The sequence below is a fragment of the Melospiza georgiana genome, chromosome 7, assembly GCF_028018845.1.
Source record: "Melospiza georgiana isolate bMelGeo1 chromosome 7, bMelGeo1.pri, whole genome shotgun sequence".
Lineage (NCBI taxonomy): Eukaryota > Metazoa > Chordata > Aves > Passeriformes > Passerellidae > Melospiza > Melospiza georgiana.
Genome location: NC_080436.1, coordinates 16,522,564 through 16,539,042, shown reverse-complemented (window position 1 = coordinate 16,539,042; position 16,479 = coordinate 16,522,564). Strand labels below are relative to the sequence as shown.

Genomic DNA, 16,479 nt, shown 5'->3' with positions numbered 1-16,479 from the left:
TATTTCCCCTTTGCTAGCAAATGCTGCCAACAGTGATGGAGCTGCTGAAGGATCCCAAAGAGGCAGGTAAAGGGCAGGATGCTGTGCTGTCACAGCCTCACAGGCAGTACAGCCATCAGTCCCTGCCATGGCCACACGCCTGTGTCCCCTGCACTCAGCGCTGCTGGCACACGGCTCTGTCACAGACTGACCTGGAGAACTGGCACAGCAGGCAAGGTTCAGCAGAACCCACTCCCTGCTTGGACTGCCTTACAGGCACAGGCAAGCCTTGGAAACACACCAAGGAGATGCACACACACACTTTGTAAAAACACAAAACATAACGGAGAGTCATTTCCACCTCTGGCAGGAAAAGGATATTCTCTTATACTAGCAATATGCAACATTGTCAAATGGTAACAAATTCCTCACTTAACAGGACCATTCTGGGACTATAGTTACACTTCTATTTTAAAGCTTTCAGCTAAGATTACTTTTGGTTATGGAAAACATTGCACCCGATTTAAGGAATACTTGGCAACATACTAATGTATAGAATCTGTTAATCCAAAATATTCAAACTTATTGGGAACCAAAATGGAAAATGCATATGCCTGCAGTGCAATGGTCTTAAATTAATGATCTTCTTTGCATTTATATACCAGAACTAAGTTTTGTATAATTTTAGCCTACATTGAAATATCAGAAAGAAAAACACAAAAAATATAAAGATTTCTGTAATATAATGAAAAACACTGCTTCTTCCCCCAGTTTCCAACTAAATATGCAGTTTTGCTCTGATATTCCAGCTGTGTTTTAATAATAAAGATGTGCAAGACGCATTCAATGGCAGAGCTGACCTTGCTCAAAAATTTTTTTCCCTTGAATTTCTAGGTTGAGGTTTTATTTTTTCTTTTATTTTACCTTTTTTTAAGTGTTATTAACTAATCTCTTTTACAGAGATAACAAATGGAATGGAAACAAAATGGGAGGGGGGCATCACTTAACAAAGCTACTTAGAAAAGCCAGTAATTAAATGTAAGAGGTAAGTAACTATGTCCACATTTCATTTAAGTCAGCAAGGTAGATACACCACCTACAAAATGCATAAAATTAAGACATTTCTTCTCTGTTTATATTTGCTTTTTTTCTCTGATTTTTTTCTTTGGTTGCAGATAAGAAGATAATAAATACACAAGTAGCATTGACTTCTGAAGGACTAAGATCAGGTATCTACTGTTTATTTTCCCAACTACAGTCTAGCCTTGGGTAGAAAGGCAATCATGTCTTGCAAGGAATCTCCTCCTTGCAGAGCTTGTACTGAAACAGAGGTTCCTGCTACCAGAGAACACCATATTAACATCTCCATTTGCACCAAATCACCCAAAACTTCAAGACAGTGTGTGTGCATGGCTGTGATGCAGAAGGGATCTAGTCCACGGCTAGAATTTTTAGAATAAGTTATATTATCAGAGGACAAAAATGGTTCTAGTCTCAATATAAGATGCAGACACACCAGAGAGGGGGAAGAAACAGAAACAGGTGAAGACAGTAAGAAACAGGTAACACACCAGGGACACCAGCACAGACCTGCAATATGATCCTACAGTCAAATGATCTAACACCTTGGTACAAGAAAATGCCCCATTTCTTGGGATTGCTTCACTCATAGAGAGCCTTATCCAATGTTACAACAAGCTGAAGAGATCTAAGCAGTAATGGGGACTTCCATTTCATCATTTTGCTAAAGGTATTTCTGCTTGCAGGAGGTCAGAAGAGAACCAGTAAGTGCCATGCCAGGAGTGTGCTCAGGAGTCAGAAGAGGAAGACACAGCTGTACTGAAACAGTCACAAGCTGACCAACATTACCCTCAGGAAACCAGAAGGCTCACCAAAAGCACCTGAATCAAAGAGCTGTGAAGCCTAATTAGCCAACACAAGGATTTATAAATTCATTTAACTGTGGAGTGTACCAGAATACCTGAGAGGAGCTACTCCATGGTCATATGACACAAAGGGATAATTTAATGTACTTTTTAAAATTAAGTTCCTCTATGGTAACTAACACTCATCCCACATATAAACAACCAGAAGGGAGGATCTGCAGACACCTGGAGATGAAAGAAAATTGTGGTTTCTTTGTGCCACAGCTGTTGTTAATCTATTTGCAATGAAGCCAATTGCTGTTTTGGTGGCTGTTTGCGTTGTTGGGCAGTGCAGGGGGGCCAAGAGCTATTGGGGTCAAGGCAGAGGTATGGACTCAAAATTTAAGCAAAACAATCATGAGAGCAGAAGATTACTTGCTTTTGGCTGTTTGTACTCCTCTGGAAGACAGCCTGAAAATCTCCTGTCAAGATACATGCTGAGCATCTTGAGAAGAATATTAAGATATTTTTAAAAAAGCAGTAAACCAGTACTAAACTTTTATTGCTAAATACAGACTACTTATGCCCAGTGAACATTATCCTCATTGTTTTGAGATCACCAAATTGCATTTTGTTACTTCAGGCTTCCCTGAGGTCTCTCCAGTAGAATGTCTGTGAATTAAAAAAACCCCAGACAGATATGGTTTTGGAGTATGTATTAGCATCAGCAACATCTGACACCACAGCTACATGAAACTGTCAACCCTTCATCCCAGCCTGTATTTTCACCAGAGATTTATAGCTTGCTCCATCCCTTGTCCTCTAGTTTAAAAGGAAATACATATAAAGGATACATTTTTTAGCAAATTGAATGACAATTTGTGATCACTTAGTACATTAGTGATCTCCTTGCTGTGAAGAAGATTAATTTATAATCAAGATTTGTACATACCTGGCTCATTAGACCACTGTCTTACTACAATATTCTCCCCACATTATATTCAGTCAACATTCAAAATGTTAAAAAAATATCACATTCTTACTAGTTCATCTTCAATACAGCAAGAGAACTTATTTTAAGGCTACTAATGGCTTTTAAAACTACTAAACACTCCCACATTTTTTACTAGGATGTTTTTTTAAACTAGTGAATGGCAGTAGGAACAAAAGAACTTTGAGCTCAGTACATTTCCTTTTTAATTAAGGCATTTTACCTGCTAATATGGCTATTAAGTATTTAAGAACTTGAACACTTCCATAAATCTGCAGAAACAAACAATACAATTCAATCTTTTAAAAGCACCTGGATAATCAGGAAAATCATGTAAGTAAATGCAGAAGTTGCTGAAAAGGGCAGGAGTGGAGAAGCATAGCACACACCAAAAGCATTCCTTCTACACAGCAACAGTCACATACAGTAGAAAGAAGCATCATCACCTTGGTCAGCAAATGAGAAGGCTTTCCTGCAATGTTTCTCAGAAGAAGGGAGGTTTCCCTGTCCAAATAGGAGTGCTTGTGCAGAAAGAAAGAGAAAGAACATAAGTCAAAGGAAGTCAGTATAGTAATTTTATGGTGATTACAGAAGATAAAGCAGAGTTTAAAAGAAAAAACCCTACATCATCACTTTTTTCCCCTCCCATAAAAACATGAACATTCCCAGATACTGAGCCTGAATCATGGATGTAAAAGCATTTGTGCTTTTACACAAGACACTAATAAAAGACACTATTTTAATCTTCTTCTGTACAAAATGTCACACAATAGAATTAAGAGAACTTTTGCTTACCTGCCACTGGTTTCCTTTCTGCAAGAGAAAACTTATTTGTAAAGACATTTAGAACTATGAAAGCAAGAAAACACACTCTTACAATGCTTTTCAAAATCCTATCCAGTCTTCTAAAACTAAACATTCCACTTTCACTACACAAACATAGAGCCACTATAAATTGGTCATCTGGGAGACATCCTAGCTTTATGCTTTCTATGTGGGTTGCTGTCTCATTCTTAAAGAAGAAAGATATTGCCACAACAATAAACCAACCTAACTTAAAATTCACGCCCTTTTTTTTAAAATTACTTAAGTCTCTCTTCTCTGGTATAGTCCAAATTATAAAATTACAAATCCCTGTGCTTCCCTTGGGAAGATAAATTAACAGAAAATATATTTTCATCTGTTTTCAAAATGGGAAGCAAAATCAGTAAAGGGTAAGCAGCAAGTAGAGAAAGACAGAAATCAGTTAATGACAGATCCCAGTGATTATCTTCTCCAGCACCTGCTACAGGCAACAAAACCATCATCATGCAGTGATTTGCAGAACCACACAGTCCAGTCTGCTAAGGAAATTAGACTAGTACTGTGGCATTTAACAAAAGCGTTTAAACAACTTAAAAGAGCATAAAGTAAACCTGTCTACCACCACCATCCTGCAAGTTTTGTCTCATGTGGTTACAATTGTCTCAGCCCTATTTGTTTCAACACTATACACAAGAACAAGGCATGACAACTATCATGCCTACTATACTCTTGTTTAGTAATTAGCAATACAGAATCTCACCTCTTCTTCAGTGCCACACTAAGGTATAGTATGAAAAAAATGAAGAGCCCATGTCCAAAACTTCCTGCAAGGCAATATCAAATACTTTGGAGAATACAATTCTTGCAGGGAGAGTTTACTTATGTGACTGCCACATGTTGGGATGAGCAATTAGGATCTCAAGGAGGCTTTAAAAGTTACACCTCAGGGAAGACTCTACACAGCATCTGAAATTAAACACAGGCTCCAGCCAAAGCTCCACCTGGGTGTTTAGCTACTAATATAGACACAGGTTATGTTACAGAGTAAATTATTTTTCTGCTTGCATTATAAGTACTGTCTGTATTTATATAATATATTTTAGACACACAGCAGTGCTGCCTAGCTCAAACCACACTGAGGGTTTGTAATACCTGGTATAATTATTCACAGTCATGCTGAATTGTATCCTTTCTTATACAGAGGCTCTAACTGCCCACAGAGTCAGTTTAGGATGGTCTCCTTACAACATACCGCTACACAACTTGCAGAATAAAATGGGCTGCCTCAGTCCAAACCCCAAAAGTATACATAAAAACCCAGTGACAAGTTCAAGGAAACTTTTTAAGAGTTTCTTCATAGAGTTCTTGTCAGTCATCATGAACTGATTAATATGGATCACTTTCTTGGTGAATGGAGCACTGCAGTAGAAGGAATACGACAACGTACACTTGCAGCCTCTTCTTAAAGAATTTAGGAACTTCTGTCTTAGCCTGTAAGTCAACAATAGTGTCAATAAATACAGGATATTGAATCTCTCCTTAAAGGAAATACTATTTGCTGGAGAATATTTCTCCAATAGGGAAGGTCAAGGTAGACCAATTAACCTTCTTGTCATCTTGGCTGCTGCTATCTTGTATTTAACAACATTATCTCCACCAAGGAAATTCTACCCAGAAATGGGAATGTCATATCCTTCTTACCACACAATGGCCACTTGACACTTTGATAATGATATTTTACGGGAATAGGGGTTGGCCAGTAAAATGTGGAACACCAGTGTGATGACAACTGCCTATGTGAATTGGAGCTGCAGATCTCACATGCCCAGAAACAGGAAGGCAACAGCTCTTTTCCAGACATTTTTTGTACATGGCTTCTTCCTACCCTATAACAAATTCTGCAGTACTGCACATACCCAAAAGTTAGAATAAGCAGAAGCAGCAAAGCAACAGGAAAGCCCAAATTCTAGAAATTATAGCCCAGCTAAACAGTAACTACACACACATAAAAATGTTTAAATATTTGGCATGCACAAACTAGTAGATAAATTAAATTTCATTTTAGAACATCACAATCCAATTTTAAAGCATTTAGTCTATTTCAAAGAAAGACTTCAGCTCAAACATCAAGCTTTGAGGCAAACAGATGTTGCTCCTAGAATATTCCATTCTTTGGGGGAAGATAAATATTTTATTATTTTGTTCTAGATGGTACAATCACGATGGTTCACACAGTGGATCCAAATAGCCCACTCTTCCTCTCTACGTAAGGACTTGAAATATGTATTAAACCCCTGACAATATAAATGCCTGATCTTGCCAAACAAATTAACCTACTTCTCTGCCCCAGGTACTTCACTAGACTAAAAAGAACAGCAATCAAACCCAGGAAAACCAAAACATTAATTACTCCTAGGGAGACATTTCTAGTCTTCCACCACAAAAAGCATCTGTTCTTCCACCTGCGTCTGCCACAACAAGAACTCAAGCTCTAACAACAAAGTTGTCTCTACCCCAGTGCCTCACCTAATATTCACCTAGGATATAAAACCAATTCCAGTTCCATAAACTAAACTATCACTGGATTATAGAGCATATTAGATTTATTTTTCTACAGAAAAGAGCTGATGGCTGGATTTTAAGAAACAGCTTTAAGAAGAGGTGATGAGCTGAGCTGCCTAGCTAAGATCTGAAGTGTTAATGCCATGTATCCCATCTTGCCATGGCAGGAGCCCACTGGTTGACAAGTAAGATGCTGTATATGCATGGCCTCCTTTCTTCAATTCCACTTGCATATTTTTGCAAAATCTGAACACTGATCTATTTTCTTGTAATGTTTGATGATCACTTAGTACACAAAAGTGGGATCAATTTAGAAAGATTAAATCTCATCGCTAAGAGGCTGAGTTGCATCTAATTCCTCTGATTTTATGGTAAGGGCTGAGAAAACAGGCATCCAGAACTTAAAAACAGTACAATACAGTCTCAAAGGTGTCACATACGTTCTTTATACTGACAGTTTACAAATAATGATCAGCAACTGGGGTGGGAATTATAAGAAAGATGACCTAGTGATCTTCTGAAGTATTTTATCTTCCTGTTCACATGCCTTAAACATGTTAAATAGAAAACTTCCTTTCTTGTTAAACACTATCTTACATTCGAAGACATAATTCACTCAAAGTTTGTACAGCAGAATAACTTACATTAGTACCAAAAAAAAAGGCAATGAGAGCACATTGAGGACTTGTGCATGTAATTATCTTGCTATGTTTCTTGCAAAACTCTAAGTTTAATAAATACACGTGTTTAATTAAACCAGCTGGTGGCACTCTTGTGCCACTATTTGGGATTTAATGTCACAGTTGAGAAACAATACAAAATCCTTTTTAAAATGTATTCTCTGTCCCTAAAAAACAAACTAAAAACCAGGAAAACTGAAGTATAGTGTTCAATTGAAAGCTATATGCTTGCAAAACTTTGTTGAAAAGATTACTGTACCTTGCATTTCAACTACATCCCTACACTGAATTCTACAGACTCCAGCTTCAAGAATTAGAATCCACTGTTTCCAAAAGAGAACTCAATAATTAAAGATTTAAAATTATTTTTGTAATTTTGATCCAAGGATGGAGAAGGAGCACTGAAAATGTTTTTCCAATCTCTTTATGATTATGTATTCATCTGGAACTTACTCATATGGACACAATATGATAAGCATCTAGCTAAACATATCCATTTTCTGCTTTCCTTTGCAAAGGGGGTTGTTTAACCTAGCAGAAAAGAGGCTCAGGGGTCACCTTATCACTCTCTACAACCTCCTAAAAGGAGGTGTGGACAGGTGGGTGACAGTCTCTTCTTGCAAGTAACAAGAGATGAGACAAGATAAAAGGCCTCAAGTAGCACCAGAGCTGGTTTAGATTAGATATTAGAAAAAAAATTGTTGCCAAAGGGGTTACAGTTTATTCTTATTAAAACCTCAGAGTAGGAAAATAGGTGCTGAGAAACTGAAGCAGCAGGAAGATAATTCAGGAAAACAACAAATTCTTTCCTCCTGTTAAGAGTTTAATGTTCCACAACTGGTGGCTGTTTTCTTAATTTTTGTCATCTGTCCTGAATTTCTTTTTGGCCATCTGAAACAATGACAAACAAGTAATCTGTTTCTAACTTCCTACAGCTTTATTATTTCAGATCTCTAATCCAATCAAACGTTGCAGAAAAAGAATGGTGTATCCACAAGGAAACAGGCTGTTTTAAAAGCTCCATAATTAACCATCACTAGTAGAGTGATATCTTTACTGCAAACTGCAATCAATGCATACAACTCCCCTGCAGCACACTTTCAGCAAAGTTTGGTAACATCATAAAGCAAGACTTCTGATTTCTCAACCCAAGTCTAGTGGGTATTTCCAAGAGTGTGCTGCCTAGATTTATTTCATCATTCATCTATGGTATTTTTCCTCTTGCAGACAAATCTGGTAAGAGAAAGAACCTCTTAACAACCACTTTCTTGGCTTGTCTGTATTAATGGTACAGTCTTTTCCTCAAAAAAACATTTCATAAACAAAAGTATTTTTCTGAAGTGCTATGGAATAGGCCTAAAAACAAAGAGATTAATTTTTAAGTGTGTTTATTTACCCAGCATTTGGTATAGCAGAATGAGTCATTCAGTTGCTTGTCCACAGAAGACTCCAACCTCACAGAAAATCCCAAAGAAACAGTGCATTTAGGTGCATTCAGAGCCAATGCCTTTGGTGTTCACATTCACACTAACAAAGTACACCCTAACTGTAATTTTTGAGTGAACACCAGCTTTGCCAGCCAGTGGTGTCAAAGAAGACTCAAGCATACATTACACTGTCTATTTTCCTGTTCCTTCCCAGGAGAGAACTTTAAAGCTTTTTCATCAGTGTGAGGACAAGCTGACAGAAGAGAAATTATTCTTACATGTTTTGTGGTTTCTGCTACACCTCAGTTAGTTATTTCCTATATGGAAAAGTTGAAGGATAAATTTTGGGTCCATAGCTATAAAATAAGTCAGATACACTGAGTGGAGAATTAAGATTAACCAGTGCAAGGATAATGTTTAAATTCTTGTTTCCCTTTCATGTATTTTAAATCAATTTACCCCAGTTTTTGAAACCTACCATTCTACAATGTGCAGTAAACAAAAGTTTTAGAATGCTTCCTTTGGATCTCAACTGAAAATGCTTAAAAAAATTAAAATTATCCCTTCCCATCGTTTGCTTTGCAGATTCCATAAGTATAACATGAAAAAAACGTTTATGTGCTGGTTTGCAGGCATTGCAAAGAGTGTATTAGCAATCCTTGAGTTCTAGAGCAATATATGGTGATTATGCATAGCCAAGCACATTTGATTATTTACTTGAAATACATAAATATTGTTTATATTTTATAAAATCATATGTTTATCTCAGAGAATGCTTTGAAAGCTTCCAAAAATCTGGCAAATGAGGAGTCATTTTACATGTATTTCAAAAACATTTGAAAAATGGATGGTTCACACTTCTTATGCCAACAAAACTGGAAGCCAAAGTAATGTTTCAGGACGACAGATAAGCACAATTTTCCCTTGCTTTTGACTTATAAAAGAACACTTTGTGACTAATAATTGGAAAAAAAACAAAGAGGAAGAAATGGTCTAATTGTGTTTCAAATTAAGTCTTTCCATTGACTATTTTCAGCTTAGGAAAAGCGGAACTGGAAAAGCTCCAGAACAGACTTTGTTTCTAAACTAAGGACATAACACAACTGGCAGAAAATGAATTTTTTTTTAAGTCTTTAGAAGAAATATAAACCAAATCTCTGCCATGCCTTGTTTGTTGCTTATCTGTGACTACTCTCACAAGTTGGAGTCTAACATCCTTCACATCTGCTAACCACACAACACGTGGGCCATAAGGAAAAGTACTCAAGCTTCAAGCTCCCAAAATACAAAAGCCAATAATGCTCTATTCCTGCAAGAGCTAAAACAGACCACAACTCTTCTTTCAACCATCTACAAATAACAGATGAGATTCAACAGTCCAACTCTATTTTAAGACACCGTTGCCTAACAAAAGACCACGTATATCATCAGTTTATTTGTCTGCATTAACAGTTAACTGCCTTTTCATACATAGCAACATTTAGCAATCCCACATAAAACAGGACCCTCAATAATTTTAAATGGGTAGCAAAGCTTCTGTGTTACACTGCTGCACGGGCAAATGAAATGATAGCATGTCCATGTAAGAACTATAACAAAATTGTTATGAAACACAGACTTTATTATTCCCTTATGTCCATTTCAACTTTTTCATTTTATCCCACAGGATCTTTTAGCCAGTACAGATTTATTTACGTGTGCTGAGCTTACATGACAATTGCTACTAACTGTCATGCCTCCAAAGCTCCCTTTTTTACCCTGCAAGAAATATTAATGTTTACACTGCCTTCTCTGTCAAGTGAAGCAAAAACCACGTGGGGCTTTATTGCTTTATTGCACTGGTCGCTCTCTTCATGACTTTTACCCCTCATGCATCAAGTATAAATCTACAGTAAGTTTAAGTAAAAGCTAAAAAATAAAATGCAATTAAATCATGTAGTGTTACCAGCTAAATTTTGCATTATCTTTGTATGAGCAGAATCTCTCAGCTGTGCAAACTGGGTTACAGACATAAAGAGGGGTGGGGGTGATGCTGAACTGTGCCAGACCAGATGGCAGACTTCAAACTTATCTGCAACCTCTTCACTGAGTGTGTGCAGGACAGTAACAATGACTGCCCATGAATGGAGCCTTTCACTCTCCAGACACACACAGCTACATAAGCATCATCAACACAGTTCTCTATTCTCTCCCCTCTGCTTTCCTCTCCTTCTATTCCACCACAGCTCACTGAAAACAGAGACAACTTATTGCTGGCAGAGGGACCAAAGGAAGAAGAAAAAGATAATATGGGTGGAGGCAACAAGTTAGTCACAGAGACATCATTTCCCCTACCTTCAACTGATGCATGCTATTACTTCACTAATTTAGTCTACATACAAGTAAAGTAACCCCCCACAGAAGCAACATTTTAAGGTGCATGCCACTCATTACACAAGTAAAAGCAAAGAAAACAAAATGCAACATACCAATTTCAGAAAGAATACTGCTCAAGCAAGGATCTGTGAAGTCATTGTGTCAAAGACAAACTTCAATTTAGCAAAAAATCATGGAGTTAGGGTGGGGTGGAAACAATTTTTTATTCAACAATGCTTAAGGGGAGACTGAAGACAAGAACGAAGTGCAGTCAGAAAACACTTAGTACCACCAAGACAGGGTCTTAAGACTACAAAGTGATAGTCTTTGAAAACATCAACACTCACAATGTCTAAAGAGATAGTGCTAAGAAAGGAAAGGAGGAAATGAAGAAAATAAACCATGATGACAAGTAATAAACCCACCACTTCAGACAACCAAGGGAACTCCAGTCAACTCCCCTGAAAGTGATCTAAAGACAAATCCAGAATGAGTACAAGGATGGTCCTGGCCAATATGACCACTGAGAGTTATCATCTGTCATCATGCTGATCTATCTGCATATAGGAGATATATCTGCCCAGAAGTTGCCTAGAGCACAGGCTGCTAGGAGGAAGACGAAGACAAGAGGTAAGATGTCTGTTCTAATACTCAGGCAAGAAGTTCTGAGTAATCAATTACCACCACCAAGTGAGTTCCTGCTCTCCCTTCCAGCCTCCAGTCCCTGGCTATAACACCTCCCTCATGTGCATCACTCCTCTGAGCCTCTGCAGTTCACCTAAATAGCACAGAGTGAGATGCAGAATAGAAGCACAAAGTTTTGGGGTACTAATTACCAGTTAAGTGCCACAGCTGGGACAAGGGAGGAGATGAGAGTGTAAGCAAAGAACTGTGAGGAAGGAAGGATGAGAGGAAAGTGAAGTCATATCCTCCCATTTCTGGTGTTTGTGGAATTGCAGCCTTTTCCTATAATATTGGTCCCTGTTACCAGCCAGAGTATATTAGACTACACACACCTTCAGTGGGCCAGTACATGACTGCTCTTCTACAGGATTTTCCTGCACTGCCAAGTCAGAGAGCTCTTAAATTACACAGCAGAAGCATATTTTAAGATAGAATACTGAAGTTTAATAAGTGCAAAGCCTAATTTCTTTTTTCAGACAAGCATTTCCTCCCATCAGAACTGTCTTCCATTTTACTTAGAGCATAACATGAAGTAGCAGCAGAAAGGATGACTTTTTAAAGTACCTATAGTGCCTGGAGAAGACAAAGTATCGGTCAAAAGGGCAGAGCTGCCAAGACACTGACCTCTTTCAGAAGAGCCACAGCAGTAAAGAAAAATTTTAAAGGTCAGCTCACCTACAGGCAGACTCAAGGAAGACAGGCAAAAGAAAAGAGCTAACTTGAAGCACTACATCAGAATAACAAACCTCAAAACAGATCTGCTGTGACCATGAATAAATTGCCTCTCCCACTTTCTGCATAAAAACTGTTGAGGTTTTCCCTATATGGACATTAGGACTTCTTCAAAGGCTGTTTTCTCAAAGGGATGTTTTCTATTAGAAACAGCACCATTGAGTCAGCTGTGGGGGTGGGAGAGTACAATTCAGCCCTACTAGTAAAAGGTGTTTTGGTTCACAACCTAGCCAAGAGGATTAATAAACTCTTAAACGAGTTTTTGGGCACTAAATGAATGACATAGGAAATAAACAGCTTTGTTGATACCCAATGATTCTTCCAAAGAATCCATTTAAAAGCTAAATTCATTTTAAAAACGCAACCACTAAATCTGTCACAAATGCAAAAAAAAAGTTATTTCCCTTTCCTTGTTCACCAGTGACGAGAAAAGAAACTTCTCTGTAAGAAGTCCCACCCCATCCTATAACAAATACTGGATAGCTGAATATCAATTCTGTAAACCTAGGGACAGTTTCTCAGAATTGAACCTTCCTCAGGCTACTGAAACGAAAAAGAATGGAGCCAAAGCAAACAGCATGGTCAATGAGTGCAGAGGTTTCTGCTCTTGAGAGGAGAGCACACAAATTACTGACACTTTCTGGTTACCTCCTTCGAAGGAATCAATCATTCTTATCAACTTATCTGGGCAGAGAAACAATAGTCACATTCTTATATGAGAAGCAATCACTGCGTTTGTACAAAGGCAGCCCTCACATGTCTGAGAAAAGCTTTTGGGGATGATTTTGAGCCTTGCAGTCAGAGGCCAAGCAGTCAGAAAGCAACTGAGACAGCAACTGCAACACTTGCAGCAATACAGATTAGCTTCCTGTGAAGACAAAGCAACTTCTTGACCTCTATCCCTTGATTCACCAGTATCAAGGTAATTTAGGGCAGAAGGTGGTTTGTTGATGACTCATGGCACAAAGGATTGAAAAAAACTTGGGAGACAAGAAGGGCAATTTTACGGATGCCTCAAGCATATAACTCCCAAAGTAAAAGAGAATTTAGAGGGAGACCTGCAAGATCAACTGCAGAAAACATCTTGCATTAAAGAATCAAAAAATGCAGTATTCATGCTTCTCTTATGCTATAAAAGCTAGAGCAACTGATTGATAAAAGTCATATTTTCAGTCTGAGAATACACAAAAATTCAAGATTACCTAACTTTCTACATTAAACACAGACATAATCATGAGTAACAGCTGGAGATGCAAAAAAAAAAAAAAAACACCCCAAAAAAACCAGCAACAAAAAAAAAAACCAACTCCACCCAAAACCAACAACTCAAATATAAGCCTTATCATGCCATAAAAAGAAAATGATTCTCAAACAAACAACAATATAATCAATGACTGTCATAGGCTGGGATTGAACACTCAGGCCTACAGCAATAATGCAAAGGTTTGCACTTTAACTTTCCAAAGAGCAAAGGGCACATTTCTATCTCTTTTTCTTCACTCAACAGGAAATCTCCAATAAAAGCACACTGAACGCTAACTTTTTATATGAAAAGAAAGTAGACCTAAACTGTCATTAATTTCTCACTATTTAAAATGAAGATTTAAATCAAAGTGTGACCTCAATGAGTTGATCATAAGACTGACAAGCCTGCATCGTACACTTTACATCAGATGAACTTCTGTTGCAGATGTGTAGAACCATGCTTTCAGTACAGCCCATTCAGAGTAGTTTTAATTATTGATTAGAATAAACTCAGTTTGTTCCAGTTTTCTCTCATGAAAGAGAACATGCATATTAGTACAACTGACATGTTAACAGGTCAAATTTCTGTTTCAGAGAGTATTTCTATGAGAGAACTTCTAAGTTTAAGTTCTCAAAACTGACTGGAACATTTTCCACATTTTCTTTCAAGTCACCAGCACTTGCAATGTTCACCAAACTGGCTGTTCTTACTGAAGTTTCCTCTCTAATTAATCAATCTCAAAGCATCAAAATCCCAAATTAATATCTGCTAATGCCGTATTGCAGCCCAGTTATTTTTCTGCATTGTGTATTGCTTCAAAGAGCTCCTCCTGTCATACATTAAACAAGAGTATTAAACAGCAAATTACTGGTATAGTATAGCTCCTGTATAGATCCTACAGATAGATACCTGTAGATTGCTCCATGTGTTTCAGGTATTAACTGTACTGTAAGAAGAATAGAATTTTGTCAATTGTGCTTTCTTTTTTCCACAGCTGTGCACTCCTCAGATTTAAATTAAAGGCAATATATGATATTTACTTGGAATAAAAATATTAACTACAAAATCATTAAAATGCATGATTGGCTTGAGAGGAGGAAGAGATGGGGAAAGCTCCTAAAAATCCCAAAACCTAGACACATTCTTTACAACAAGTTTCCTTGCAGACAGAACCAAAACCAGAGAAAGAAGTAAATACAACATGGGCAGTCAACCAACCTCACTGCACTGCAGATGTTTAGCTCTGAGTGTCAGCACGGGGAATGAGGTGTAAGTTTGAAGAGAAAGACCCACAACAAACAAAAATGTTGAATTAGTGACATCCTACCTCGGTGATTGGTTGCCCTTGTGATGTCAAGTCCAGCTCCTGAGGTCTTGTCACCTTATCGATATCCAGGGAGTCCATGCTGGAAGCTGCCGAGGTCACGCTGGAACGGGAGGAGTTACTGATGGAGCGCACCTCAGCATCGCTCACTGTGCCAGCAGATGCTGTCCTCCTGTGCTGGGCAGTAACCACTGGCTTGGTGTCTTCTGCAACAGACTGCTGGGCTGCTTCGTCCATGCTCAAAGAGGCCTTCTCTAACTGTGCAGTGATGTCATCCAGAGACACGTTGGCATGCGATGGTTTAGTCACCTTAGCAGAGGACAATCCTTTCACGCTGCTGTGCTTAGTGGAAGGTCGACTAGCAGGTGGTTTCTGAGTTTTGGGCTCCGTGGCAAGGCGTTTCACTGCAGCATTGTTTGCTGAATGAGAGCCAATGCTGCTGAGCTCCTGCTCTATGGAACAGAGATCAGCCATGAGGGCATCCAGATCCACAGTCTCCCCCTGATTCAGGGCTTCTGCAACAAACAAGAGTAGTCAGTATGTGCAGAGTTATTTCATTTGCAATGTCTCACTTTGTGTTATCAAATCTAATAGCTAAGAGAGCAAAGGAAGCAGCATTTTCTTTTCCCATCTGTAGTGCAAAATATCTGTGCACTGCCAAAACGAAATTTGTTTGCACTACCCTTGACCACTGCAACTTTCACACTATTTAGGTTAAACTCATTTGTCAGCAAAAGAAGTCTATGAATGTTCAGATTACATCTGAAAAGTTTAAACTGCTTTCCTGTGAATGGAATGCAAAAACGCACTTGCATAATATCATGCCTCACTTTTCGAAAAACTGTAGATGTTTTGCTAAGCATTTTTTGCTAAAGTATTGCAACAGCTTTAAAAAAAACAAAATCAAAACAAAAATACTACATACATACTCAAACCTTTAAATTAAGGTTTCCTTCTGTTTATCCTGAAAGCATTCTGTAGCTATATTCCTGCATTCTGTTCCGTAAAGCAAGATGCTCTTTCTTCCTGGTTAACAGATACACATTAAGTCATTCTTTCATGAGATCAGATCCCAGAACAAGTTTTTTATACAAGTACTATGCTAAAGTTCTCAAATACTAAGTGTTGTAAAAGATAATGCTTTAGGAGACTCAAATACTTGGAAAAAAAGGACACCAAAAAGCAATGCCTTCAGCAAACATGTTGTCACCTCAGCTATAAGTGTATTTAAATGTTCTTATATTTTACAATATTTTAATTTATAGTTGGAATAGTTTTTTTTCTTAAACTAGTATTTTTTTAAACTATATGCGATAAATAATTCAACAAACCATTCAAATTGTACATGGAGAAGCGATATGAAAAGTTGGCAAGATTGGTCTCCTGGCGGAGAGGTGACCTCTTCACTGGTGCCACAGGCTTGTCTGCATCCAAACTCTGAAAAAGATCAAAAGAAGGACAAATATAATTTGACAAAGATTTGCTTGTCCAGTTCCTTAAGATGAATGAGAATTCATTTTCTCTAAGAGAAAATTTTCAGAAGTTACTGGTATATATGAAAGCACCCCTGTTTTTCAGGCTTTAGACTGAAAACAAACATCGTCATACTACAGAGATTTAACTTCAGATATGCAGTAAAAAAAAGTTGTTAAACACATTCTGCTTTTTTTCAGAATCAAAAGGATAGAAGCATTTTCCAAATGCTTTTTTGAATGGTGTTAGACACTAGCTCATTTTAAAACAGACAGCTGACTTAGCTGTAACTACCCCTCTGCATGAAACTGCGTAACATTCAAACTGGGATAAGAGTCTGAAATACTGTCTAAAATA

The 16,479-nt window shown here is 37.8% G+C and overlaps 1 protein-coding gene across 1 annotated transcript in view; it reads right to left on the bottom strand.

The window, feature by feature from the left end:
• The window catches only part of RAPH1 (Ras association (RalGDS/AF-6) and pleckstrin homology domains 1), a 74,659-nt gene that overhangs the window by 23,505 nt on the left and 34,675 nt on the right, over window positions 1–16,479 (bottom strand). Inside the window, exons 3-5 of the mRNA XM_058027680.1 lie at window positions 15,981–16,086; window positions 14,653–15,164; window positions 3,282–3,356 (exon numbers count right to left, since the gene is read on the bottom strand). Coding sequence (XP_057883663.1) covers window positions 3,282–3,356; window positions 14,653–15,164; window positions 15,981–16,086 — 693 coding nt within the window. The remainder of the gene's footprint in view (window positions 1–3,281; window positions 3,357–14,652; window positions 15,165–15,980; window positions 16,087–16,479) is intronic.